We start from the raw sequence: 26,300 nt of genomic DNA on the forward strand, positions 1-26,300 counted from the left end.
GTGAGGTTTCTGAAAGCAGCCTCATCTTCGTGCTGGAGCACAGTCATCAGGTTTTCATACTGGCCCAACCTGATTCTGCTCAGGGACAGGGCCTTCAACCACACAGACCACTTCTTGGGCTTCTTCTTCACCAATCTTCTTGTCCTTCTGTCTTTCTGATCTATAAACATGAGGGCTGCTGCAAGCAGCAGGGCTCCTTCTTCTTGTGAGAATCATGCCCTCTGATGTTACTCCATGCCAGTCATGACGCAGAATGATTGGAAAACCTCACCCTACAAACCCTATAAAAGGAAAAATGATCATTCCATTGCTTTGGAGGTCAAAATGAGGTCAATTTCCTTCAGTTGATGCCGACAGGGTCGTAGCTTGATGTCGGTTGTCGTAGTTGTCGTCGTAGGTTGTCGTAGGTGTGGTTGTAGGTGGACGTCCTAAATCGCGACTATTGGGTCACTGGTTGTCGGGAGCATGCCGTAGCTTGCCGTAGCTAGGTTGTAGGTTGTTGTAGCTTGCCATAGACATTGTCGTAGGGGGGGTCCAGTCGACAATTTTTCGGCGACCTGCCAAGACTATGACAGTCGCCGGCAGTTGCCTAAAAAAATCGACAAGTGGGACAGGCCCATTACGGTCAGACTTCATGCAAAAAGAAGGGTCTCGACACGAAACATCACTTATTCCTTCTCTCCAGAGATGCTGCTTGTTACTCCAGCTTTTTGTGTCTATCTTTGGTTTAAACCAGCATCTGCAGTTCCTTTCTGTGCATTATAGTCAGGCTTTATTTACAGCATTTAGCTTTCGAGGCATATTTAAATAAACCACTTTTCAACCAGTCCAATCATGGTGTAAGCTAATAATCAAATCAGGGGCAATAGTTGACAAAAATGCAGAGAGGTTTGCTGGCTGCCAAGTGGCGATGTGGCATCACGCTGGGTGACAGTGCCACCAACATGACGTGCTCCATCACCCTGGTGCTCCCTCCACTCTTGCAGCTCTGCAGGGCCCGCTGATGCTACCACTTCTTCCATTCAACCATCGCTATGTCCACTCCGCCGCTCCACACTCCGCCGCCATCGCTCCCTCCTTCTCCCCGGAGTCACCAACATCTCCCCCGTTGTGTTTCTCAGCCGCGGCAAGTCAGCCAGGAATTGCTCTGCACCACCTCCCTCCTTCTCACTCAGAATGAATGAAACGGGAAGAGCAGCGAGGCCGGGCGTCACCTTTGTATCAATGAAGAGGACTGGAAGCCTCGCCATTTGTCACGTTGCTAAATTTATGTTCCTCACTATTACTAAACCATCAGAAAACAGCAAACAGAAAACATCAATTCTCCAGACCTCGGCTTGACTGAACGCGCCCGATCCCCATCCAGTTGCAAAAACGTTCCAGCAAGTTGACGTTTAATTCATTCCTCCTTTGAAAAGATGAATAATACAGCAGCCTCTGTCGAAGTATAACATTTCCCTTCAAAGTTGAGTTGCCAAGGAAAAAGTTTTGGAAAGAATCAGTGGGTTTGTTTCCCATTTAGATTGCTCTGGAACGAATCTATAAACGTGGCTGCAATAACACAGGCCATTCAGGAAACTGGACCACTTAACACATTCTGTTATGCAATAGGATATCACTTAAAGTTTTATCGTCACCATTGCAAGTTTCTTTCCAAGAATGATTCACGCATTTGCACAGTTGAAACATGTGGATCCTCAGTTTAGACTGCAGCCATTAGTGAAGTGAGTCACAACTAGACTATAATTTAGATATCCTAACACACTTATAAATTCATGTGATAGGAGCTGAATTAGGCCATCCAGCCAATCAAGTCTACTACGCCATTCAATCATGGCTGATCTTTCTTTCCCTCAACCCCATTCTCCTGCCTTCTCCACATGACCCCTGACATTCAAGGAAGACACAAAATTCTGGAGTAATTCAGCAGGACAGGCAGCATCTCTGGAGAGAAAGAATGGGTGTCGTTTTGGGTCGAGACACCTTGAGACCCCTCAAACTAAAACATCACCCATTCCGTCTCTCCAGAGATGCTGCCTGTCCCACTGAGTTACTCCAGCATTTTGTGTCTACCTTCGATTTAAACCAGCATCTGCAGCACCTCTGACCTTTAACTGAGAAAGCAAAGCAGTTGCTATTGTAATCAACTCAGTATTTTAATTAGAAATATCCTGAGTCATAGAATCTTTATAGAATCATCCAGCAAGGAAACAGGCCCTTCAGCCCACCTTGCCCATGGCAACCGAGTCGCCTCATCTACACTATTCCCACATATCCACATATGGCCCATATTGCTTTAAATCTTTCCTATCCATGTACCTGTCTAAATGTTTTTAAATGTTGCCATTGTATCTGCCTCACCTGCTTGTTCCCGATACCCACCACCTTCTGAGTGAAAAAGTTGCCCCTTATTATTCATAACTCATTTATTACTTCCGATATCATGGATGCTTCTTCATTTGGAAAATAGTAGCAGCTCCAATAGGGTATTTGAAAAATCGAGTAATTGATGTCAGTTTCGATTTCTTTGAACATTGTATACAGTTTGTTGCCATGAGAGTGCTGCCATGTATTTTAACTGACATTTTTCTGTATTTTCTCTGAATTGACATCTTCAGGAACCACAACACAAAAAAGTACTACGGTTCAATATACTACTTCTATCCCTTTTACAGCCGAGTCGTCGCCAACAGTGATAGGTAACATCAATTGCAATCTCATACCACAAATACGTGCAAGGGACATTTACAAATAGTAGAAAAAATTGTCTTGTCAACCTAATTTCTTTCAATGGATGCTGAATTCTAAATCATATTGCATGATCAATGTCTGGTGCTCCATAACGAGCTATTATCTTGTTGAACACTGCCTGATTCAACATCCATTCAGTTCGATCATTGATCATCCGCGATCTAGCATCTGCTACCATATTAAATCTGCCCGGCAAATGAGCAGCTGAAATCCAAATGCTTCTATCTAGGCACCAAGCCCAAATAACATTTGCTAAAGCATCACAGGATAGTGATCTACATCCACCCATGTGATTTACATATGCCACCGCAGTTGAGTTATCCAATTGTAGTCTAATATGCACACCATGTACCTTTCCACAATATGCTTTCAAGGCATGAAATGCTGCCAAGATTTCCAAATAATTGATGCCATATTTTTGACCAAGGCGTAACTCCTCCTTGTTCCATCTACCATCACAACTAGAGATGGTGTTAGTTGCACCCCATCCTAGTTCACTAGCATCGCTCTGCAGTGTTGTTGTGGGTTTACTAGGGAGAAAGCTGCCTGAACAACGATGATTATTCACAATCCACCATTGTAATTCAGCTTTTGACTCTGACAACAACTGCATAGGTCTGTCAAAATGACCTTTGTGGAGTCTTAGTGCCTGATCCTTTTCATGGTCCAGATTTCGATAATGCGTAGGCCCATAACATGCGGCTGGGAAGGCAGCTACTACCTTGCCAATTACCCCTGCAACCTGGCGGATAGATGGCTTCTCATTAATCAGTAGATTTGAACAAGCCTCTACCAAATTTTGTTTTTTCTCCATGGGCAGGGTCACAGACTCTGAGTAGGGCAAGCACTCCTTTTTTATGCAATGCCTCTATCTCTGCTTGCATATCCAAAGTTTCCTTTTTGGAACGAATATATGTCGGTCTCTGCATATCTTGTCGAGGTGGAAACGTGTCAGTCAAGAACTCATTTTTTTAACCCATTATGCTATGCAGTATAAACAGATCAGAGGTTGTCTGTTGCCATTCGTGTAAAAATAGCCTTAACCTGCCACCGACTTGAAATTCCTCCGTACACTCCTTGTCACTGATGGATGCACATCCACCTACCATATGGTCATAGGCAGTTTATCACTAGGGCCAGCAGACCCTAAGTTTTGTTCGGTCTCCTTCCCTTTGCTCTGATATCTTGACTGAAGCTGGCGCATCTTCCAAGACGGACGAGATGGGCCTGGGCCTAAAAAAGACCTCTGGCCGGGCCTAAGTTGAGCAAGTACACAAAAGTGCTGGAGAAACTCAGCGGGTGCAGCAGCATCTATGGAGCAGACCTGGTATTCCCACCAGCCTCAGAGAAACGATTCCTGCTAGTTGTCAAATAGGGGTGATATCGCCGGAGTAGAGGAGTCTTACCCAGAAAGGGTGTTTTAACCATACCAGCAGCAACCTTCAATTCATCCTGCAAGTCTTTGAAATGCTTACACAAATCTTCGCCGAAGAGATATTTAGCAGGCTGAACATTACTGGCCCTGCATAAGTGTGCAAATTTAGGGTTTAATTCTTTCTTAATGCCATCTTTACGGAAGCAGTTTATCTCAAAATGAGTATTGCACAACAGTGCCATGGCATCCTGCTGTGCTTCTGACAGCTGAGCCCCATCCACTGACCTAGCAAAGTCCGTAATACCTCCTGACAATAGTCTCAGGATTCGCTGTAATTTCAGTTCTTTGGACCTTGTTCTGCCCCCGAAGTTTTCCCAAATGGTAATATTAACTTTCGGGACATCCAAGGTCTTGCAGTTTTCTGTGCTGGGATATTTCCCAGCTGCCTCCAGCATAACTTCTTCCTTCAGCTGAGGCGATGTTAAATAGCTGATGCTGCTGGCCAGTTCCTCCTGTAGTGGCTTACCTGTCCCCGAGGGAACGGCAAATTTAGAGGCAAGAGCAGGTAGCTCTTCCTTATGATACGTCTGCCACATATCATTAAATCATGGGATTCAGTGTTATCATCCCCATAATCGGAGTCAGCTCTGTAAAATTCTCTGATACTCCCCTCATCAGAGTGGGAGGAATACTGCAACCCTGAGCCAGGTGTTGCCACAGGCATTTGGCTGGAGCCGCCTGTTAATGCCTCCATTGCACGGACCATATTTTGTGCCACCATTTGTTCCATTAGCCGCTCCAGTTTAGATAGACGGCAAACAACATCTTCCATGGATGTTGGGACAGAGTCCTCCTGTTCAGAATCGTCTGATTGGACCTGTCTTACTGACTTAGCTTTGGCTTTGCCCTGACTCGAGGTTGCGAAGCTGCTCCCTCTAGGAGCTGAATCGGAACTTGCTGTGCAGATCGCGGCTGCCAGCGACTCCGAAGTGGAAACGAACGGCCGTCAGCTTTTTCCACAGCCAAGGTCCTCTGCCGCTGGTTTCCCTTTCGCCATAGGTTTCTCCATAACAACAACCTAGGTCAACGTCAGAATTAGTTCAACATTTGTACTCACCTGTTTGGCCGTTAAACCTTACTACTGGGAAGACCGACGTTCATCCCCAACCAAACATCGCGTTATGCGTCGACGCATTGACCGACGGGCTCTTCACATGAATTCGATATAAAATTACGTCGTACTCCAAATCTGGGCAAGGGATATTTGGAAATAATGATTAAAAATGTCTTTTCAACCTTCATTAGATTTATAGAGCAAATATGTCACACAGAATAAAAATATTCTCAAGGCCAAATAGGTCCAAGCCACGGATGATCAGCCATTGAAGCTAGCTCCACTTGCCCACGGGCGTTCCATATCACTCTAACACTTTCCATCCATGCACCTGTCTAAATCTCTTTTAAATAATATAATTGTTCCTGCCTCAACCACTTCATCTGGATGCTTGCTCCATACACCCATCGCCCTCTGTGAAAAAAGATCAGTTAATCCAATTAATTAAAGGTAACTACGGAAAGAGAATGTTAAATCTAACAGGAAATGCTCAATGCAATCTGCATGCACAAATTATACATATTCAGTTCAAGACTACATTAAACATTGTGCAATAATATGTTGACAATGCCATGTATAACACAGATTTTAAAATTCCATGAAATAATTTTTCATGATTCCTAATTTTCATCAGAACTCCAATGCAATTATTCGCTGGATTCTTGGTAACATTTCTTCTCATCAGTTTAATTTTCACTGCTGCAGTTTATACAGTATGCTTTATGAAACAATGTGTCCAATTTACTTTCCATTTCCACTGCAATTTACATTGATATAACATAGATAATTCTGTGTTTTCAAAAAAGCACCCTATCCCCTGCACCCAGATATCACTTACATGATTGCATGTTGCAAATATGCATCCTCTCATCAGTTTAATGTTCACTGTTGTACTTTATATGATTTATGAAACAAAAAGAGTACAATTTCATTTCAATTATCCATTGATGTCACATCCTCATTTCATTCTCAGAACCAAGCACAACAACTGCCACTGCATCGACTACATGTTTTTGTCAAGATTCGACAATATCTGCAACCACAGAAGGAAGTACGTCCACAGACCAAAGTACAACGATGACCTCTTATGCAACAGAATCAACATCAACAGAGACAGGTACCATATACAGTATAACAACGTGTACTCCAAATCTGGGCATATGATCAAGCTTGTCTTGTCAACCTTCCTTAAGGGCCTGTCCCACTTGCATGCGATTGCGTGCATTTGGCGCGACCAAATGATAGCGGAGTTCACGCGAAGTTCGCGCTAAGTACGCTCTAAGTTTGCGCTAAGTTCGCGCTAAGTTCGTGTGTGACGTCATTTGCGTCATGCTGACCAATCAACTGGGTAGGAGGTGGGCCGACTGAATTTGGGCGTCGCAAGGCGTCAGGCGGTGATGTAATCATGCAACGCCACGCCGGGCGGTGACATCATCACGCAACGCCACACGCTAAGCTTACGCCATCAAGACGCTGCATACGCCATCAAGACGCTGCATATGACGTCAAGATGCTGCGTACGACTGCAATGCGCCTGCGTGCCGACAGGCCGTTGGCGCGCGAAGATTTTGGCCACTTCCAGAATTTTGTAGCCCCGCGCGATGTCGGGACTAGCCCCGCACAGGTTCTAAGTGGAACCGACCCCACGCAGCCATACGTTGCCCGTACGCCTCAAGCGACCATGAGGTCGCGTAATTTGCAAGCCCAGGTCGCGATAGTGGGGCAAGCCCTTTAGACTCAGACAGCAATTATGGCACATAGAATGGAAATAGTCTCGACGGCCCAATATGTCCAAGCCACGGATGATCAGCCTTTGAAGCTACCTCTATTTGACAGTGGCAGTTCCATATCAACCTAATATTATTTCACATGTTTAATATTCATTGCTGCTCTTTACATACTTTAGGAAACAAAAATTGTTTAATTCACTTTCAATTTCCATTAATGTCACATCTTCATATCATTCTCAGAACCAAGCACGACAACTGCCACTGCATCGACTACATCCGCCACCAGCAGCGAAACAACAGGTACGATGATAATGCAGCAACAGGACTCACTGATCAAACTTTAAAAAGATACATTATTTATCAACTCGTGACAATCAATAATGGGTCGTAATCCATTCGAGAAATATAGTGATAACCCGAGTAGAATATTGTTGCCTAACATCTGGAATTCATTTTGAAAAGTAGTCGCCATTGTAATCAACCCTATGTGGCGGCTCCCAAGGTTTGGTCCATCCCAACTATCAAACCCCTCGGCACGGGAATGGTTGAGTCTAGAGGCGGCCCTGAGCTAGAGGGATAAAAGGCAAGGGTTTGTGTACCATCTTCCTCTTGCGGAATTGCCGGAGGCCATGTCAATTGACCGGTAGAAGCAGGCACATCTGGACATTGACCAGCCGGTGCTGGTTGCCGAACCTCGGCCTTGAGGGCACCCCCCTTCACGGCTCCCTCAGCCTGTCACTCCACCTGTCCTACCACCAGTCCCTCGATCCGTCCCTCCACTTGTCCCTCCACCTGTGCCTCCAGCAGCCCCTCGGTCAGCTGGCTTCCATACGCGGTGTGTCCGGGTTGTACGCCCGCCAGTGCGTTTCGTGCCTCCGGTTCTGGGGGGGGGGTCCTCCAATTATATACAATATAAATTGTAAATAGCTGGGGTCCGAGCACTGAGCCTTGCGGTACCCCACTAGTCACTGCCTGCCATTGTGAAAAGGACCAGTTTACTCCTACTCTTTGCTTCCTGTTTGCCAGCCAGTTCTCTATCCACATCAATACTGAACCCCCAACACCGTGTGCTTTAAGTTTGTATACTAATCTCTTATGTGGGACCTTGTCGAAAGCCTTCTGAAAGTCCAGATACAACACATCCACTGGTTCTCCACTATCCACTCTACCAGTTACATCCTCGAAAAATTCTATAAGATTCGTCAGACATGATTTACCTTTCGTAAATCCATGCTGACTTTGTCCAATGATTTCACCACTTTCCAAATGTGCTGCTATCCCATCTTTAATAACTGACTCTAGCAGTTTCCCCACTACCGATGTTAGACTAACTGGTCTGTAATTCCCCGTTTTCTCTCTCCCTCCCTTCTTAAAAAGTGGAGTTAAGTTTGCTACCCTCCAATCCTCAGGAACTACTCCAGAATCTAAAGAGTTTTGAAAAATTGTCACTAATGCATCCACTATTTCTGGAGCTACTTCCTTAAGTACTCTGGGATGCAGCCTATCTGGCCCTGGTGATTTATCGGCCTTTAATCCATTCAATTTACCCAACACCACTTCCCGACTAACCTGGATTTCACTCAGTTACTCTATCTCCTTTGACCCGCGGTCCCCTGCTATTTCCGGCAGATTATTTATGTCTTCCTTAGTGAAGACGGAACCAAAGTAGTTATTCAATTGGTCCGCCATATCCTTGTTCCCCATGATCAACTCACCTGTTTCTGACTGCTAGGGACCTACATTTGTTTTAACTAATCTCTTTCTCTTCACATATCTATAAAAACTTTTGCAGTCAGTTTTTATGTTCCCTGCCAGTTTTCTTTCATAATCTATTTTACCTTTCCTAATTAAGCCCTTTGTCCTCCTCTGCTGGTCTGAATTTCTCCCAGTCCTCTGGTATGCTGCTTTTTCTGGCTAATTTGTACGCATCTTCTTTTGCTTTGATACCATCCCTGATTTCCCTTGTTATCCACGGATGCACTACCTTCCCTGATTTATTCTTTTGCCAAACTGGGATGAACAATTTTTGTAGTTCATCCATGCAGTCTTTAAATACCTTCCATTGCATATCCACCGTCAACCCTTTTAGAACTAATTGCCAGTCAATCTTGGCCAATTCACGTCTCATACCCTCAAAGTTACCTTTCTTTAAGTTCAGAACCGTTGTTTCTGAATTAACAATGTCACTCTCCATCCTAATGAAGAACTCAACCATATTATGGTCACTCTTGCCCAAGGGGGCACGCACAACAAGACTGCTAACTAACCCTTCCTCATTACTCAATACCCAGTCTAGAATAGCCTGCTCTCTCGTTGGTTCCTCAACATGTTGGTTTAGATAACTATCCCGCATACATTACAAGAAATCCTCTTCCTCAGCACCCCTGCCAATTTGATTCACCCAATCTATATGTAGATTGAAGTCACCCATTATAACTGTTTTGCCTTTGTTGCACGCATTTCTAATTTCCTGTTTGATGCCATCCCCAACTTCACTACTACTGCTAGGTGGCCTGTACACAACACCCACCAGCGTTTTCTGCCCCTTAATGTTTCGCAGTTCTACCCATACCGATTCCACATCCTCCAAGCTAATGTCCTTCCTTTCCACTGCGTTAATCTCCTCTCTAACCAGCAACGCTACTCCACCACCTTTTCCTTTCTCTCTATCCCTCCTGAATATTGAATATCCCTGGATGTTCAGCTCCCAGCCTTGGTCACCCATGTCTCCGTGATCCAGACTATATCATAATCATTAATAGCTATCTGCACGTTCAACTCATCCACCTTATTACGAATGCTCCTTGCATTGAGACACAAAGCCTTCAGGCTTGTTTTTACAGCGCTCTTACCCCTTATACAATTATGTTGAAAAGTGGCCCTTTTTGATTTTTGCCCTGGATTTGTCTGCCTGCCACTTTTACTTTTCACCTTGCTACCTATTGCTTCCGCCCGCATTTTACACCCCTCTGTTTCTCTGCTCACCCATTTAAGAACCCCACCACCTCTTATTCTCTGTTTATTATTGTTTTCTTCTTTCCCCCCTACATGTTGGGTCTGAATGCTTTCCTTCTCTGCCTCCTGCCTCACACACTGTCTAATAGCTTTCTCTATTTGAGTCCCTCCCCCCAACCATTCTAGTTTAAAGTCTCCCCAGTAGCCTCTGCAGATATCCCCGCCAGGATATCGTAGTTATCTAAGAAGGAACTGCAGATGCTGGAAAATCGAAGGTACAGAAAAATGCTGGAGAAACTCAGCGGGTGCAGCAGCATCTATGGAGCGAAGGAAATAGGCAACGTTTCGGGCCGAAACCTTTCTTCAGACTGATGGGGGGGTGGGAGGAAGCGGGGAGAAGAAAGGAAAAAGGAGGAGGAGGAGCCCGAGGGCTGACGGAGAGCAAGGAAGGGGAGGAGACAGCAAGGGCTAACAGAATTGTGAGAATTCAATGTTCATGCACGCAGGATGCAGACTCCACAAGCAGAATATGAGGTACTGTTCCTCCAATTTTCGATGTTGCTCACTCTGGCCGTGGAGGAGACCCAGGACAGATAGGTCGGATACGGAATGGGAGGGGGAGTTGAAGTGCTGAGCCACGGGGAGGTCAGATTGGTTAATGCGGACCGAGCGGAGGTATTCGGCGAAACGATCGCCATGCCTACGCTTGGTCTCACCGATGTAGATCAGCTGACATCTAGAGCAGCGGATGCAATAGATGAGGTTGGAGGAGATGCAGGTGAACCTCTGTTGCACCTGGAATGACTGCTTGGGTCCTTGAATGGAGTCGAGGTAAAGCGACAAGTGTAGCATCTCTTGCGGTTGCAAGGGAAAGTGCCCGGGGAAGGGGTGGTGCGGGAGGAACGGGAAGGATTGACAAGGGAGTTACGGAGGCCTTTGCGGAAGGCAGACAGCGAGAGAGATGGGAAGATGTGGCGAGTGGTGGGGTCACGTTGGAGGTGGCGAAACTGACGGAGGAATATTTGTTGTATGTGACGGCTAGTAGGGTGCAAAGGTGAGGACCAGGGGGACTCTGCCCTTGTTGCGAGTTGGGGGATGGGGAGTGAGAGCAGTGTTACAGGGTATGGAAGAGACGCTGGTGCGAGCCTCATCCATAGTAGGGGAGGGGAACCCCCGTTCCCTGAAGAATGAGGACATTTCCGATGCCCTGGAGTAGAACACCTCATCCTGGGAGCAGATGCGGCATAGACGGAGGAATTGGGAGTAGGGGATGGAGTCCTTACAGGAAACAGGGTGGGAAGAAGAGTAGTCTAGATAGCCGTGGGAGTCAGTGGGTTTATAGAGGATGTTGGTCAGAAGTCTATCACCTGCGATGGAGATAGTGAGGTCAAGGAATGGTAGGGAAGTGTCGGAAATGGTCCAGGTGTATTTGAGTGCTGGATGGAAGTTAGTGGTGAAGCGGATTATGTCAGTCAGTTGTGTGTGGGTGCAGGTGGTGGCACCAAAGCGATCGTCGATGTCGCGTAGGTAGAGGTCGGGGATGGGACCCCGGTACGCCTTGAACAAGGATTGTTCAACATACCCGACAAAGAGGCAGGCATAGCTGGGGCACATAGCTAACTAAGCATTGTATTTGGAGGAAATGGAAGGAGTCAAATGAGAAGTTATTGAGGGTATTACATGACTGTATGTTGCTGATACACATCATCAGAATAAAAGAATGAAATAATTAATGTCAGTTTAGAATTGTACTACAAATCTGGGCATGGGTAATTTGGAAATACTGATTAAAATTGTCTAGTCAACATCTCCTAGACTTAGCCAGTTTGCAAAATAGCACCCTATCCCCTGCACCGTGATATCACTTACATGATTGCATGTTGCAAATATGCATCCTCTCGTCAGTTTAATTTTCACTGTTGTACTTTACATGCTTTATGAAACAAAAAGAGTACAATTTTGTTTCAATTATCCATTCATTCACAGAACCAAGCACAACACCTGCCACTGCATCGACTATATGTTTTTGTGAAGATTCAACAATTTCTGCAACCACAGAAGAAAGCACGTCCACAGACAAAAGTACAACGATGACCTCTTATACAACAGAATCAACATCAACAGAGACAGGTACCATATGCAGTATTACAACGTACTCCAAATCTGGGCAAATGATCAAGCTTGTCTTGTCAACCTTCCATAGACTCAGACAGCAATTATGGCACACACACACAATGGGCAGTGTGTACCTCTGTCTGTGTGTGTGTGTGTAAGGGAGAGAGAGATACACAGAGACAGTGTGGACCTCTGACTGTGTAGGAAGGAGAGGGAGGGAGAGACAGAGAGAGAGGCACAGAGGCAGTGTGATGTACTTCGGCATGATTTGGGGAAGAGAAAGAGCGCACAGGACCTAGGTCTATCTGTGTGTGTGGGAGGGAAGAGAGACTAAGCAGAATACATCGGTCTTATTGTGTGCGGGGGGATAAAGAGAGAAAAGGGTGGAGACGTATATACACACACAAAGCAGAGTTTTACTGTGTAAGTAGGAGACACAGATGGACTGAGCACAGTACCTCGATCTTACTGTGTGTGGGAGAGGGGTAGAAAGAGACGTACACTCACAGAGGCAGAGTCTATCAGCCTGTGTGAGAGGGAGGGAGGGAGGGAGAGAGAGAGACACACACACAAGGTGGATGTGAAATCTCACCTGTTTGTTTCAGTGACAGGCATCTGCCACCAGTAAATGAAGACACCCCCATCTGTCACCCCCTCCTCTCCCCCGATGCTCCACCCACTCTCCTCCACCACACCCCCCCCCCCCTACCCCGTGTAGACTCACGATACACTAAGGTAAACGCACGGGCCACTACGTTCTTACAACGAGTTAAAATGTTTCAATTCCTAACCACAAGAGTAAATTTGACTCGTGGAAAACTTTAAACATGTTTGATTTTTTTCAAGAGTTGACAAGTTTCATGGGTACCTGCTATTAGTGCCACGAGTCTCTTAGTTGCGTCCATGAGTTGCAACGTTACAGCTACATTAATCGTACGTTATTACCACGAGCTTTTAACTCGGGGTACCTCTTGTGTCAACTCGCACCGTGAGACAGGGGTTTAAGTAAGAATACCTTGCAAGTTGTTCAATAAGCCAATAATTAAAGTCTGGCAATTATTCATTCATTATTTGTTAATACCATGGATGCTTCTTTTTTATGACATAGCAGCAGATTCAATGCACAAGTTACTACTTACATGATTGCATTCTGCTTATAAAAGTTTTGCCATGAATGTGCTGTCATATATTTTAACTAATATGTCTCTGCATATGTGAAGATTCGACAACTTCTGCAACCACAGAAGAAAGCACATCCACAAAACAAAGTACAATGATGATCTCTTATAAAACAGAATCAACATCAACAGCGACAGGGACCATAAATCACATCTAGTGCACTGGATTTGGGCAAGGGAAATTCAGAAATAATTGTTCATTCACACTTCTATTTCAACATGTTTTACACAAATCTATCAGATCAACCTTCAATCCAAGAAATAAAGTAAAGCCTACTTGACGCATGATGTAACCAGAGTGAAGTGGTCGTGGTCTAGCACGATATCACACGATATAACGGGGGGTAGATAAAGAGTTCCCACGGTACTCGGCATTTCTGTTATTTGTGCGAGTGACTTGTCCGTCTCCCGAGCTTTCCCGTTATATCTTGAATGAACATTGTGAAGTGTTGTTAAATCATCACGTGGCACAAATTATGTCACTTTTTTTTCACACACTATAAATATCCTCCCTTGGTTGAATTGGCTCATTTGGAGACATGTTTTACTGTGTATGTGGGAGACACAGATGGACTGAGCACAGTACCTCGGTCTTACTGTGTGTGGGAGAGGGGGAGAAAGAGACCTACACTCACAGAGGCAGAGTCTCTCAGCCTGTGTAAGAGGGAGGGAGGGAGAGAGAGAGAGAGGCACACACAAGGTGGATGTGAAATCTCACCTGCCTGTTTCAGTGACAGACACCCGCCGCCAGTAAATGAAGACTGTAAAACTGGGACCCTGGTTCTGGACTCCCCCAACATCGGGAACATTCTTCCTGCATCTAGCCTGTCTAATCCCATAGATACTGATTAGACCGGTATCTATTTATTTACTTTATCATTAATAATGATTTCAATTAAATATTGGGAACATCAGGCCGCAAACGTTATTTCTTGAGTGTTAGTGCTGGACTTTGACTCGACCTTCCTAGTTAGCCGGCACCTGAGACTGAGCCAAGCAATGTCCAGACCTGACTTCAACACAAAGTGATGGAGGAACTCAAAGGGTCAGGCTCGTCCAACGCTCTGTGTTTTGCTCGTGATTCCTGCATCTGCAGTTCCTCGTGTCTACAGACCAGAGTTGCCACTTGACTCCGAGATGACCATCACAGAGCATACGGAAGATAGACACGAAATGCTGGAGTAACACAGCGGGACGGGCAGCATCTCTGGAGAGAAGGAATGTGTGACGTTTCGGTTCGAGACCCTTCTTCAGAGTCTCGTCCCGAAACGTCACCCATTCCTTTTATCCAGATGCTGCCCGTCCAGTATTTTATGTCTGTCTCCAGTATTACTGTGTCTATCAACGGCGCAAACCAACATCTACAGTTCTTCCCGACACATTAGAGGATACCGTCTCGCCATCGCTCGGATTACCCGCTTCATTTCCATAACGTTGCCACCTCTCTTTACTTTGCTTACTGAAGCCTGATCCTTGTCACACTCAGTGCTCTATCGCCCAGCCTCTCATCTTTCAATCGGGTTCGGCCAGGAAGGAACTGCAGATGCTGGATTAAAACGAAGATAGACACAACATGTAGCTCAGCGGGACAAGCAGCATATCAGAAGGGTCTCGACCCGAAATGTCACCCATTCCTTCTCCCCAGAGATGCTGCCTGCCGTCGAGTTACTCCAGCATTCTCTTTAAACTGGCATCTGCTGTTCCTTCCGACACATGCACAAGAAATATTTCCTTCGTTCCATAGATGCTGCTGCACCCGCTGAGTTTCTCCAGCATTTGTGTGTGTGTGTGGGAGTTGGGGGGGGGGGGGGGGGGGGATTCGAATCGGAACCCTTCTTCAGACATCCTAATCGGAATTGAGTCTGAAGATGTGTCTCGTCCCGAAACATCACCTATTTTTCTGCAGAGATGCTGCTTGACTCGCTGAGTTACTCCAACTTTTTGTGTCTGTCTTCGATTTAAACCAGTATGTGCAGTTCACTCCTTACACGGGTCTCTGGAGAACATTGATTGGTAGCGTTCCGGACCCTGCTTCGGAAAGGCATCGATCGCTAGTCGGCGAGGACTCCGAGCTGTATCTCTCAAAGAAGTAGATGTGAAAAATTTCTCACGGACCCTAAAAATGCGGGACCTTTCAGTAAAGTCTCTTTTAAAGATTCTTGAATCTCATTAACATAACTCATGAATAAGTTGATGTCCATATGCGGATGCAAATCTTTATTTTTTAAATTCAATCCCACAGAAGACAATATTTACTCACCTTCTGTCCCCTCTGTCCAGCTTCCGGGTTCACCGTTCGCAGGAGTTCCCACGGTAACCGCAAGAGTTATTACGGATATCGCACGTATATCGCACTGGCCACTATGTTCATATAATGTTGCAATGCTCAACCACAAGTGTACAAGTCACTCTTGGAGAAATTCAAACTTGCTTGAATTTTCTCCCGAGTCACCAAGTTACACGATTACCTGCCGTTAGCGCCACGGTGGTCCACGAATGCCGTACTGTTATCGCACGAGGTTCCCACGATGTTAAACTCTGGTTAACTCTTGCGTCAAGTCGCCCCGTGAAAAAGCCCCATAACAACTTGTACTCCAAATCTGGGCAAATGATCAAGCTTGTCTTGTCAACCTTCCTTAGACTCAGACAGCAATTATGTCACACAGAATGGAAATAGTCTCTATGGCCCAATATGTCCAAGCCACGGATGATCAGCCATTGAAGCAACCTCTATTTGACAGTGGCAGTTACATTTCACTCTAATTTATTTCACATACTTTAGGCAACAAAAAAGTGTTTAATTAACTTTCAATTTCCGCTATAAAAATGATTTTCTTACCACAAATTCTATACCTATTTCAATCAATACCCAGATATCTCCCAAAAAAGTTTTTCAAAAAATTGGACTCAGACATTACAAATTTTATATGGGATTATAAATCCCATAGAATACAAAGAACATACCTTAATAAACGAAAAGAGTTGGGGGGTCTAGCGCTCCCTAACTTTATGTATTATAATTGGGCAGTAAATATTAAAAATATGATTCACCTGCTGGACAATTCTGCCCAGCAGGCGGACTGGATTGTAATGGAAAAAGGGGACTGCTCCCCGAGTAATATAGGAGCGATTATCCTCTCACCAATAAATTTGAATAATAAAAATTATAATAAAAACCCAATTATACATAGCACAATTAGAACATGGAAACAAATAAAACAGAATCTAAAATTAAGAAACCTATCTCTCTCAATACCAATAGTCAATAACCCATCGTTTAAACCATCAATCATAGACAAATCATTTATACAATGGGAAAGAATGGGAATCAAAACTGCTCGAAGATCTGTATGAATTGGGAAAATTACTATCATTTCAACAACTACAACTGAAATATAATTTGAAAAATAACCAATATTTTAAATATCTTCAAATTCGTGATTATCTGAAAAAATACACAAAAGACTATCATAATATGCCTTCCGACTTACTGGATGAAGCAATGAAGACAAAGGCGGAATCAGCTAATCTAATATCGTACTTATATAATATCATTTTAAACATAGAAATACCCACAACAGATGGAATTAGAAGAGACTGGGAACAAGAATTAGCTATAAAAATTTCAAAAGAGAGCTGGGATAATCATTTACTACAGGTGCATAAATGTTCGATCAACGTACGACATACGCTCATCCAATTCAAAACATTACATAGACTATATTATTCAAAAACTAAATTAAATAAAATCTTTCCTAATGTTTCACCAATCTGTGATAAATGTCTGTGTCAAGAAGCTACCATCGCGCATTCTTTTGTTTTTGTATAAAAATCCAAAAATTCTGGTATGGAATATTTGATATTTTTTCAAAATTAATTAAAATAAAACTGGTACCAAAACCAGAATGGATCATTTTTGGAATATCGGAAGGTATCATTTACTCAGCCATGATCATATTGAATGGCGGTGCAGGCTCGAAGGGCCGAATGGCCTACTCCTGCACCTAATTTCTATGTTTCTATGTTTCTATGTATCCCTGAATTAAACGTGTATCAGAAGAATGTATTCAATTACGGGCTAATAATGGGAAAATAGCTCATACTTAAATTCTGGAAAAATGCGCCCACACCAACAATAAAAATGTGGACATCAAATATGTTTGAAACATTACATCTGGAAGAGATGAGATTCCTCTTAGCAGGTAAAGCAGACCAATTCCAAAAGACGTGGTCTACGTTTATGGACCTATTACAAGCATGAGGTGCAATAGTAATTTAAAAAATAAATAAATGGTATCAGGACCTGGCAACGGGAGGTAAAACAACAAAAACAGACCCCTTTCTGCGGAGTTTAATGTTATAATAGAGCGATTGTCCCTACTATCTTTTTCTTTCTTTTCTAGGGTCTACTTTCCTACTTTACTTCCTTCTCTAACTTCTTTTCTAAGGGGCTTTCTTTTCCCAACACTCTCTTGCACTTCACGACTCTTGCGCACTTTCTTTACTTTCCTTACTTCTATCTTTTTCTTAAAGCTCAAAAAAATGAAGCGGTACAAAAAATGTATTAAGATATATGTGTTGTGTATTATTGTAATTTACCGTACTTCTAATAAAAATAATTAAAAAAAAAACAAAAAACTTTCGATTTCCATTGATGTCACATCTTTATATCATTCTCAGAACCAAGCACAACAACTGCCACTGCATCGACTACGTCCGCCACCAGCAGCGAAACAACAGGTACGAGGATAATGCAGCACCAGGATTCACTGATCAAACTTTAAAAAGATACATTGTTCATCAACACGTGACAATCAATAATGGGTCGTAATCCATGACAGAAATATAATGATAACTCCAGTAGAATATTGTTGCCTAACATCTGGAATTCACTTTGAAAAGTAGTCGCCATTGTAATCAACCCTATAGTTTATGTACAAATATCATACGTAGTCAAAGTCAATAATGTAAGTCAGACAATTATTAATTTAACATTTCTATTATCGTGGATGCTTCTTTGTTTGGAAAATATCAGTAGATCAAATGCACCAGTTACAACTGACATGATTGTATGTTGCTAATACACATCATTAGAATAAAAAATAAAATAAATTATGTTAGTTTAGAATAGTACTCCAAATCTGGGCATGGGTATTTTAGAAATATTGATTAAACTTGTCTTGTCAACCCCTCCTAGACTTAGAGAGTAATTGTGTCAATCCAAATTAAAATAATCTCTACAGTCCAATATGTCCAATATGATCAGCCATTGAAGCCAGCTCCACTTGCCAACGACAGTTCCAAATCACTCTAAACTTTCTAATCCATTCATCTATCCAAGTCTCTTTTAAATAATATAACTGTCGCAACCACTTCATATGAATGCTTGCTCCATATACACATGTTCGTTGAATTCTAGGTAACATTACATCTCATCAGTTGTAATTTATGTTGGAATATCATGCAAGCAGTCAAATAAGCCAATAATGAAAGTCAGGCAATTATTCATTTATTATTTGTTAACATCATCGATGCTTATTCGACTTGGAAAATAGTAGCAGATACAATGTACCAGTTACCACTTACATGATTGTACCATGTTAATATACATCATCAGATTTAAAAAAAATAACATCTTCTTGGACATCCAGTGACATTTTAAGTGTAGCCATGAGTATGCTGCCATGTACTTTAACTGGTATTTCTCTGTATATGTGAAGAGTCGACAATATCTACATCCACAGAAGAAAGCACATCCACAGACCAAAGTACAATGATGACCTTTTATACAACAGAATCAACATCAACAGAGACAGGTACCATAAATCACATTTAGTGCACCAGATTTGGGCAAGGGAAATTTAGAAATAATGGTGAAACCTACCTTCTCAACCCCTCTTCGAATCAGAGAGTAATTGTGTCATACAGAATGAAAACTTTCTCTATGGCACAATATGTCCAAGCCACAGTTGACCAGCCATTGATGCTAGCTCCAATTGGCCTCGGCACTTCCATATTACTCTAAAATGTTCCAATCCATGCACCTGTCCAAATCTCTTTTAAATAATATCATTATCCCTGCCTCAATCACTTCATCTGCATGCCTGCTCCATACATCCATCACCCTCGGTGAAAAAGATCAGATCAGGTTCTTATTATATCTATTCCCTCTAACCTTAAATCAGTGCTCTACAATACTAGATAACCAACCTGGGTAAATACTCTGTTCATTAATACTTCTATTTGAACATGATTTACACAAATCTATCAGATCAACATTCATCCTCCTTCAATCCAAGAAATAAAGTAAAGCCTGCCCAACATTTGTGTGCAGATCATCTCTTATACAGGTTATATCCTCAAACATATTGCAGTTTTGTACAAAGTGCTGGCCTTGAAAAACAATACTAAAATAAACTAGCCACATTCCAGATAACTAGGGATATTAGGAAGAGTTATTGACTTGTGCAAAAAGATATTTCAGTTGATTGGTCAGAAAGGGCAAGATTAATTAGGTAACTATGGAGAGAGAATGATAAATCCAACAGCTAATGCTCAGACAAATTTGGATGCACAACTTCAGTATTTTCGGTTGAAGACCACAGCATTAAACATTGTACCATAATGTGGTGACTTTAAAAAGATACATTGTTCATCAACACGTGACAATCAATAATGGGTCGTAATCCATGACAGAAATATAATGATAACTCCAGTAGAATATTGTTGCCTAACATCTGGAATTCACTTTGAAAAGCAGTCGCCATTGTAATTAACCCTATAGTTTATGTACAAATATCATACGTAACCATATAACCATATAACCATATAACAATTACAGCACGGAAACAGGCCATCTCGACCCTTCTAGTCCGTGCCGAACACATAATCTCCCCTAGTCCCATATACCTGCGCTCAGACCATAACCCTCCATTCCTTTCCCATCCATATAACTATCCAATTTATTTTTAAATGATAAAAACGAACCTGCCTCCACCACCTTCACTGGAAGCTCATTCCACACAGCTACCACTCTCTGAGTAAAGAAGTTCCCCCTCATGTTACCCCTAAACTTCAGTCCCTTAATTCTCAGTCATGTCCCCTTGTTTGAATCTTCCCTACTCTCAGTGGGAAAAGCTTTTCCACGTCAACTCTGTCTATCCCTCTCATCATTTTAAAAACCTCTATCAAGTCCCCCCTTAACCTTCTGCGCTCCAAAGAATAAAGCCCTAACTTGTTCAACCTTTCTCTGTAACTTAGTTGCTGAAACCCAGGCAACATTCTAGTAAATCTCCTCTGTACTCTCTCTATTTTGTTGACATCCTTCCTATAATTAGGCGACCAAAATTGTACACCATACTCCAGAATTGGCCTCACCAATGCCTTGTACAATTTTAACATTACATCCCAACTTCTATACTCAATGCTCTGATTTATAAAGGCCAGCACACCAAAAGCTTTCTTTACCACCCTATCTACATGAGATTCCACTTTCAGGGAACTGTGCACAGTTATTCCCAGATCCCTCTGTTCACCTACATTCTTCAATTCCCTACCATTTACCATGTACGTCCTATTTTGATTTGTCCTGCCAAGATGTAGCACCTCACACTTATCAGCATTAAACTCCATCTGCCATCTTTCAGCCCACTCTTCCTACTGGCATAAATCTCTCTGTAGACTTTGAAACTCTACTTCATTACCCGCAACCCCACTTATCTTAGTATCATCTGCATACTTACTAATCCAATTTACCACACCATCGTCCAGATCATTGATGTACATGACAAACAACAGTGGACCCAACACAGATCCCTGTGGCACCCCACTCGTCACTGGCCTCCAACCTGACAAACAACCATCCACCATTACTCTCTGGCATCTCCCATTCAGCCACTGTTGAATCCATCTTGCTACTCCACCATTAATACCCAACCATTGAACCTTCTTAACCAACCTTCCATGAGGAACCTTGTCAAAGGCCTTACTGAAGTCCATATACACAACATCCACTGCTTTACCCTCATCAATTTCCCGAGTAACATCTTCAAAAAATTCAAGAAGATTAGTTAAACATGACCTTCCAGGCACAAATCCATGTTGACTGTTCCTAATCAGACCCTGTTTATCCAGATGCTTATATATATTATCTCTAAGTATTCTTTCCATTAATTTGCCCACCACTGACGTCAAACTAACAGGTCTATAATTGCTATGTTTACTCTTAGACCCCTTTTTAAACAATGGAACAACATGCGCAGTACGCCAATCCTCCGGCACTATTCCCGTTTCTAATGACATTTGAAATATTTCTGCCATAGCCCCTGCTATTTCTACACTAACTTCCCTCAATGTCCTAGGGAATATCCTGTCCGGACCTGGAGACTTATCCACTTTTATATTTCTCAAAAGTGTCAGTACTTCCTCTTCTTTGATCCTCATAGTTTCCATAGCTACTCTACTTGTTTCCCTTACCTCACATAATTCAATATCCTTCTCCTAGTACGTAGTCAAAGTCAATAATGTAAGTCAGACAATTATTAATTTAACATTTCTATTATCGTGGATGCTTCTTTGTTTGGAAAATATCAGTAGATCAAATGCACCAGTTACAACTTACATGATTGTATGTTGCTAATACACATCATTAGAATAAAAAATAAAATAAATTATGTTAGTTTAGAATAGTACTCCAAATCGGGGCATGGGTATTTTAGAAATATTGATTAAACTTGTCTTGTCAACCCCTCCTAGACTTAGAGAGTATTTGTGTCAATCCAAATTAAAATAATCTCCACAGTCCAATATGTCCAATATGATCAGCCATTGAAGCCAGCTCCACTTGCCAACGACAGTTCCAAATCACTCTAAACTTTCTAATCCATTCATCTATCCAAGTCTCTTTTAAATAATATAACTGTCGCAACCACTTCATATGAATGCTTGCTCCATATACACATGTTCGTTGAATTCTAGGTAACATTACATCTCATCAGTTGTAATTTATGTTGGAATATCATGCAAGCAGTCAAATAAGCCAATAATGAAAGTCAGGCAATTATTCATTTATTATTTGTTAACATCATCGATGCTTATTCGACTTGGAAAATAGTAGCAGATACAATGTACCAGTTACCACTTACATGATTGTACCATGTTAATATACATCATCAGATTTAAAAAAATAACATCTTCTTGGACATCCAGTGACATTTTAAGTGTAGCCATGAGTATGCTGCCATGTACTTTAACTGGTATTTCTCTGTATATGTGAAGAGTCGACAATATCTACATCCACAGAAGAAAGCACATCCACAGACCAAAGTACAATGATGACCTTTTATACAACAGAATCAACATCAACAGAGACAGGTACCATAAATCACATTTAGTGCACCAGATTTGGGCAAGGGAAATTTAGAAATAATGGTGAAACCTACCTTCTCAACCCCTCTTCGAATCAGAGAGTAATTGTGTCATACAGAATGAAAACTTTCTCTATGGCACAATATGTCAAAGCCACAGTTGACCAGCCATTGATGCTAGCTCCAATTGGCCTCGGCACTTCCATATTACTCTAAAATGTTCCAATCCATGCACCTGTCCAAATCTCTTTTAAATAATATCATTATCCCTGCCTCAATCACTTCATCTGCATGCCTGCTCCATACATCCATCACCCTCGGTGAAAAAGATCAGATCAGGTTCTTATTATATCTATTCCCTCTAACCTTAAATCAGTGCTCTACAATACTAGATAACCAACCTGGGTAAATACTCTGTTCATTAATACTTCTATTTGAACATGATTTACACAAATCTATCAGATCAACATTCATCCTCCTTCAATCCAAGAAATAAAGTAAAGCCTGCCCAACATTTGTGTGCAGATCATCTCTTATACAGGTTATATCCTCAAACATATTGCAGTTTTGTACAAAGTGCTGGCCTTGAAAAACAATACTAAAATAAACTAGCCACATTCCAGATAACTAGGGATATTAGGAAGAGTTATTGACTTGTGCAAAAAGATATTTCAGTTGATTGGTCAGAAAGGGCAAGATTATTTAGGTAACTATGGAGAGAGAATGATAAATCCAACAGCTAATGCTCAGTCAAATTTGGATGCACAACTTCAGTATTTTCGGTTGAAGACCACAGCATTAAACATTGTACCATAATGTGGTGACAAATCAAAGCAGAATACTGAGAAAAAAATTATATTAAATGATTTATCATAATTTGTAGGTATCTTCAGAAATCGAAATGTTATCATACAATTATTTATGGAGTTCTTGGTAACATTACATCTCATCAGTTTATGTAGTTTATTTTTAATATCATGGATGCCTATTTGTTTGGATAAGACTAGCAGATCCATTGCACCAGTTACCACATACATGATTGCATGATGTTAATATGCATCATCAGATTAAATAAAAAATAATAAGCTTGAACATCCAGGTACATTTTACAAGTGTAGCAATGAGAGTGCTGCCATGTATTTAAACTGATATTTCTCTGTATATGTGAAGATTCAACAATTTCTGCAACCACAGAAGAAAGCACGTCCACAGACAAAAGCACAACGATGACCTCTTATACAACAGAATCAACATCAATAGAGACAGGTACCATTTGCAGTATTACAACTTTGACTCTAAATCTGGGCAAATGATCAAGCTTGTCTTGTCAACCTTCCTTAGACTCAGACAGCAATTATGTCACACAGAATATAAAATAGTCTCTATATAAAATATGTCCAAGACACGGATGATTAGCCATTGAATCTAGCTGTATTTGACAATGGCAGTTCCATGTCACTCTAATTTATTTCACATGTTTAATTTTCACTGCTGCTCATTACATACTTTAGGAAACAAAAGAGTGTTTAATTCACTTTTAATTTCCATTAATGTCACATCTTTATTTCATTCTCAGAACCAAGCACAACAACTGCCACTGCATCGACTACGTCCGCCACCAGCAGCGAAACAACAGGTACGAGCATAATACAGCACCAGGATTCACTGATCAAACTTTAAAAAGATACATTGTTCATCAACACGTGACAATCAATAATGGGTCGTAATCCATGACAGAAATATAATGATTACTCCAGTAGAATATTGTTGCCTAACATCTGGAATTCACTTTGAAAATTAGTCGCCATTGTAATCAACCCTATAGTTTATATAGAAATATCATACAAGTAGTCAAAGTCAATAATGTAAGTCAGACAATTATTAATTTAACATTTCTATTATCGTGGATGCTACTTTGTTTGGAAAATATCAGTAGATAAAATGCACCAGTTACAACTTACATGCTTGTATGTTGCTAATACACATTATCAGAATAAAAAATAAAATAATTAATGTCAGTTTAGAATTGTACTCCAAATCTGGGAATGGGTAATTTGGAAATGTTGATTAAACTTGTCTTGTCAACCCATCCTAGACTTAGAGAGTAATAGTGTCAATGAGAATGGAAATAATCTCCACAGTCCAATATGATCAGCCATTGAAGCTAGCTCCATTTGCCCATGGTTCCACTTCACTATAAACTTTCTATTCCATTTATCTGTCCAAGTCTCTTTTGAATAATATAACTGTTCTTGTCGCAACCACTTCATATGGATGCTTGCCCCATATACACATGTTCCTTGAATTCCAGGTAACATTACATCTCCTCAGTTATAGATTATGTTGGAATATCATGCAAGCAGTCAAATAAGTCAATAATAAAAGTCAGGCAATTATTCATTTATTATTTGTTACCATCATCGATGCTTATTCGAGTTGGAAATAGTAGCAGATCCAATGTACCAGTTACCACTTACATGATTGTACGATGTTAATATACATCATCAGATTAAAAAAAAATAACATCTTCTTGGAAATCCAGGGACAGTTTATGTGTAGCCATGAGTATGCTGCCATGTATATTAACTGCTATTTCTCTGTATATGTGAAGATTCGACAATATCTACATCCACAGACCAAAGTACAATGATGACCTTTTATACAACAGAATCAACATCAACAGAGACCGGTAACATAAATCACATCTAGTGCACCAGATTTGGGCAAGGGAAATTTAGAAGTAATGGTAAAACGTATTTTCTCAACCCCTCTTCGATTCAGAGAGTAATTGTGTCATACAGAATGAAAATAGTCTCTCCGGCTCAATATGTCCAAGCCACAGTTGGCCATTGAAGCTAGCTCCACTTGGCCGTGGCGGTTCCATATCCCTCTAAAATGTTCCAATCCATGCACCTGTCCAAATCTCTTTTAAATAATATCATTGTTCCTGCCTCAACCATTTCATCTGCATGCCTGCTCCATACATCCATCACCCTCGGTGATTATATTTATTCCCTCTAACCTTAAATCATTGCCCTACAATACTAGATACCCAACCTGGGTAAATATTCCGTTCATTAATACTTCTATTTCAACATGATATACACAAATCTATCAGATCAACCTTCAACCTCCTTCAATCCAAGAAATAAAGTAAAGCCTGCCCAACATTTGTGTGCAGAACAGCTCTTATATTGGTTATATCCTCAAACATATTGCAGTTTTGTATAAAGTTCTAGCCTTGAAAAACAATACTAAAATGAACTAGCCACATTCCACATAACTAGGGATATTAGGAAGAGTTATTGACTTGTGCAAAAAAAGACTTCAGTTGATTGGTCAGAAAGGGCAAGATTATTTAGGTAACTATGGAGAGAGAATGATAAATCCAACAGATAATGCTCAGTCAAATTTGCATGCACAAATTCAGTATTTTCAGTTGAAGACTACTGCGTTAAACATTGTACAATAACATGGTGACAAATCAAAGCAGCATACTGAGAAAAAAATTCTATTAAGTAACTTGTAGTAATTTCTAGGTAACTTTAGAACTCGAAATGTTATCCATGCAATTATTTGTTGATTTCCTGGTATCATTACATCTCATGAGTTATAGTTAATGTAGTTTATTTTTAATATCATCGATGCTCATTTGTTTGGAAAACACTAGCAGATCCATTACACCAGTTACCACTTACATAATTGCATGATGCTAAT

The 26,300-nt window shown here is 41.6% G+C and overlaps 2 protein-coding genes across 2 annotated transcripts in view; one reads left to right on the top strand and one right to left on the bottom strand.

The window, feature by feature from the left end:
- Positions 1 to 26,300, bottom strand: part of LOC116979505 (serine-rich adhesin for platelets-like) — a 1,930,096-nt gene that overhangs the window by 621,109 nt on the left and 1,282,687 nt on the right. The window lies entirely within an intron of this gene.
- Positions 1 to 26,300, top strand: part of LOC116980023 (mucin-5AC-like) — a 249,282-nt gene that overhangs the window by 18,277 nt on the left and 204,705 nt on the right. The window contains exons 2-7 of the mRNA XM_033032093.1: positions 2,619 to 2,699; positions 6,214 to 6,357; positions 11,912 to 12,055; positions 17,899 to 17,958; positions 18,939 to 19,034; positions 24,160 to 24,219. Coding sequence (XP_032887984.1) covers positions 2,619 to 2,699; positions 6,214 to 6,357; positions 11,912 to 12,055; positions 17,899 to 17,958; positions 18,939 to 19,034; positions 24,160 to 24,219 — 585 coding nt within the window. The remainder of the gene's footprint in view (positions 1 to 2,618; positions 2,700 to 6,213; positions 6,358 to 11,911; positions 12,056 to 17,898; positions 17,959 to 18,938; positions 19,035 to 24,159; positions 24,220 to 26,300) is intronic.

This window comes from Amblyraja radiata, chromosome 13 (assembly GCF_010909765.2).
Source record: "Amblyraja radiata isolate CabotCenter1 chromosome 13, sAmbRad1.1.pri, whole genome shotgun sequence".
Lineage (NCBI taxonomy): Eukaryota > Metazoa > Chordata > Chondrichthyes > Rajiformes > Rajidae > Amblyraja > Amblyraja radiata.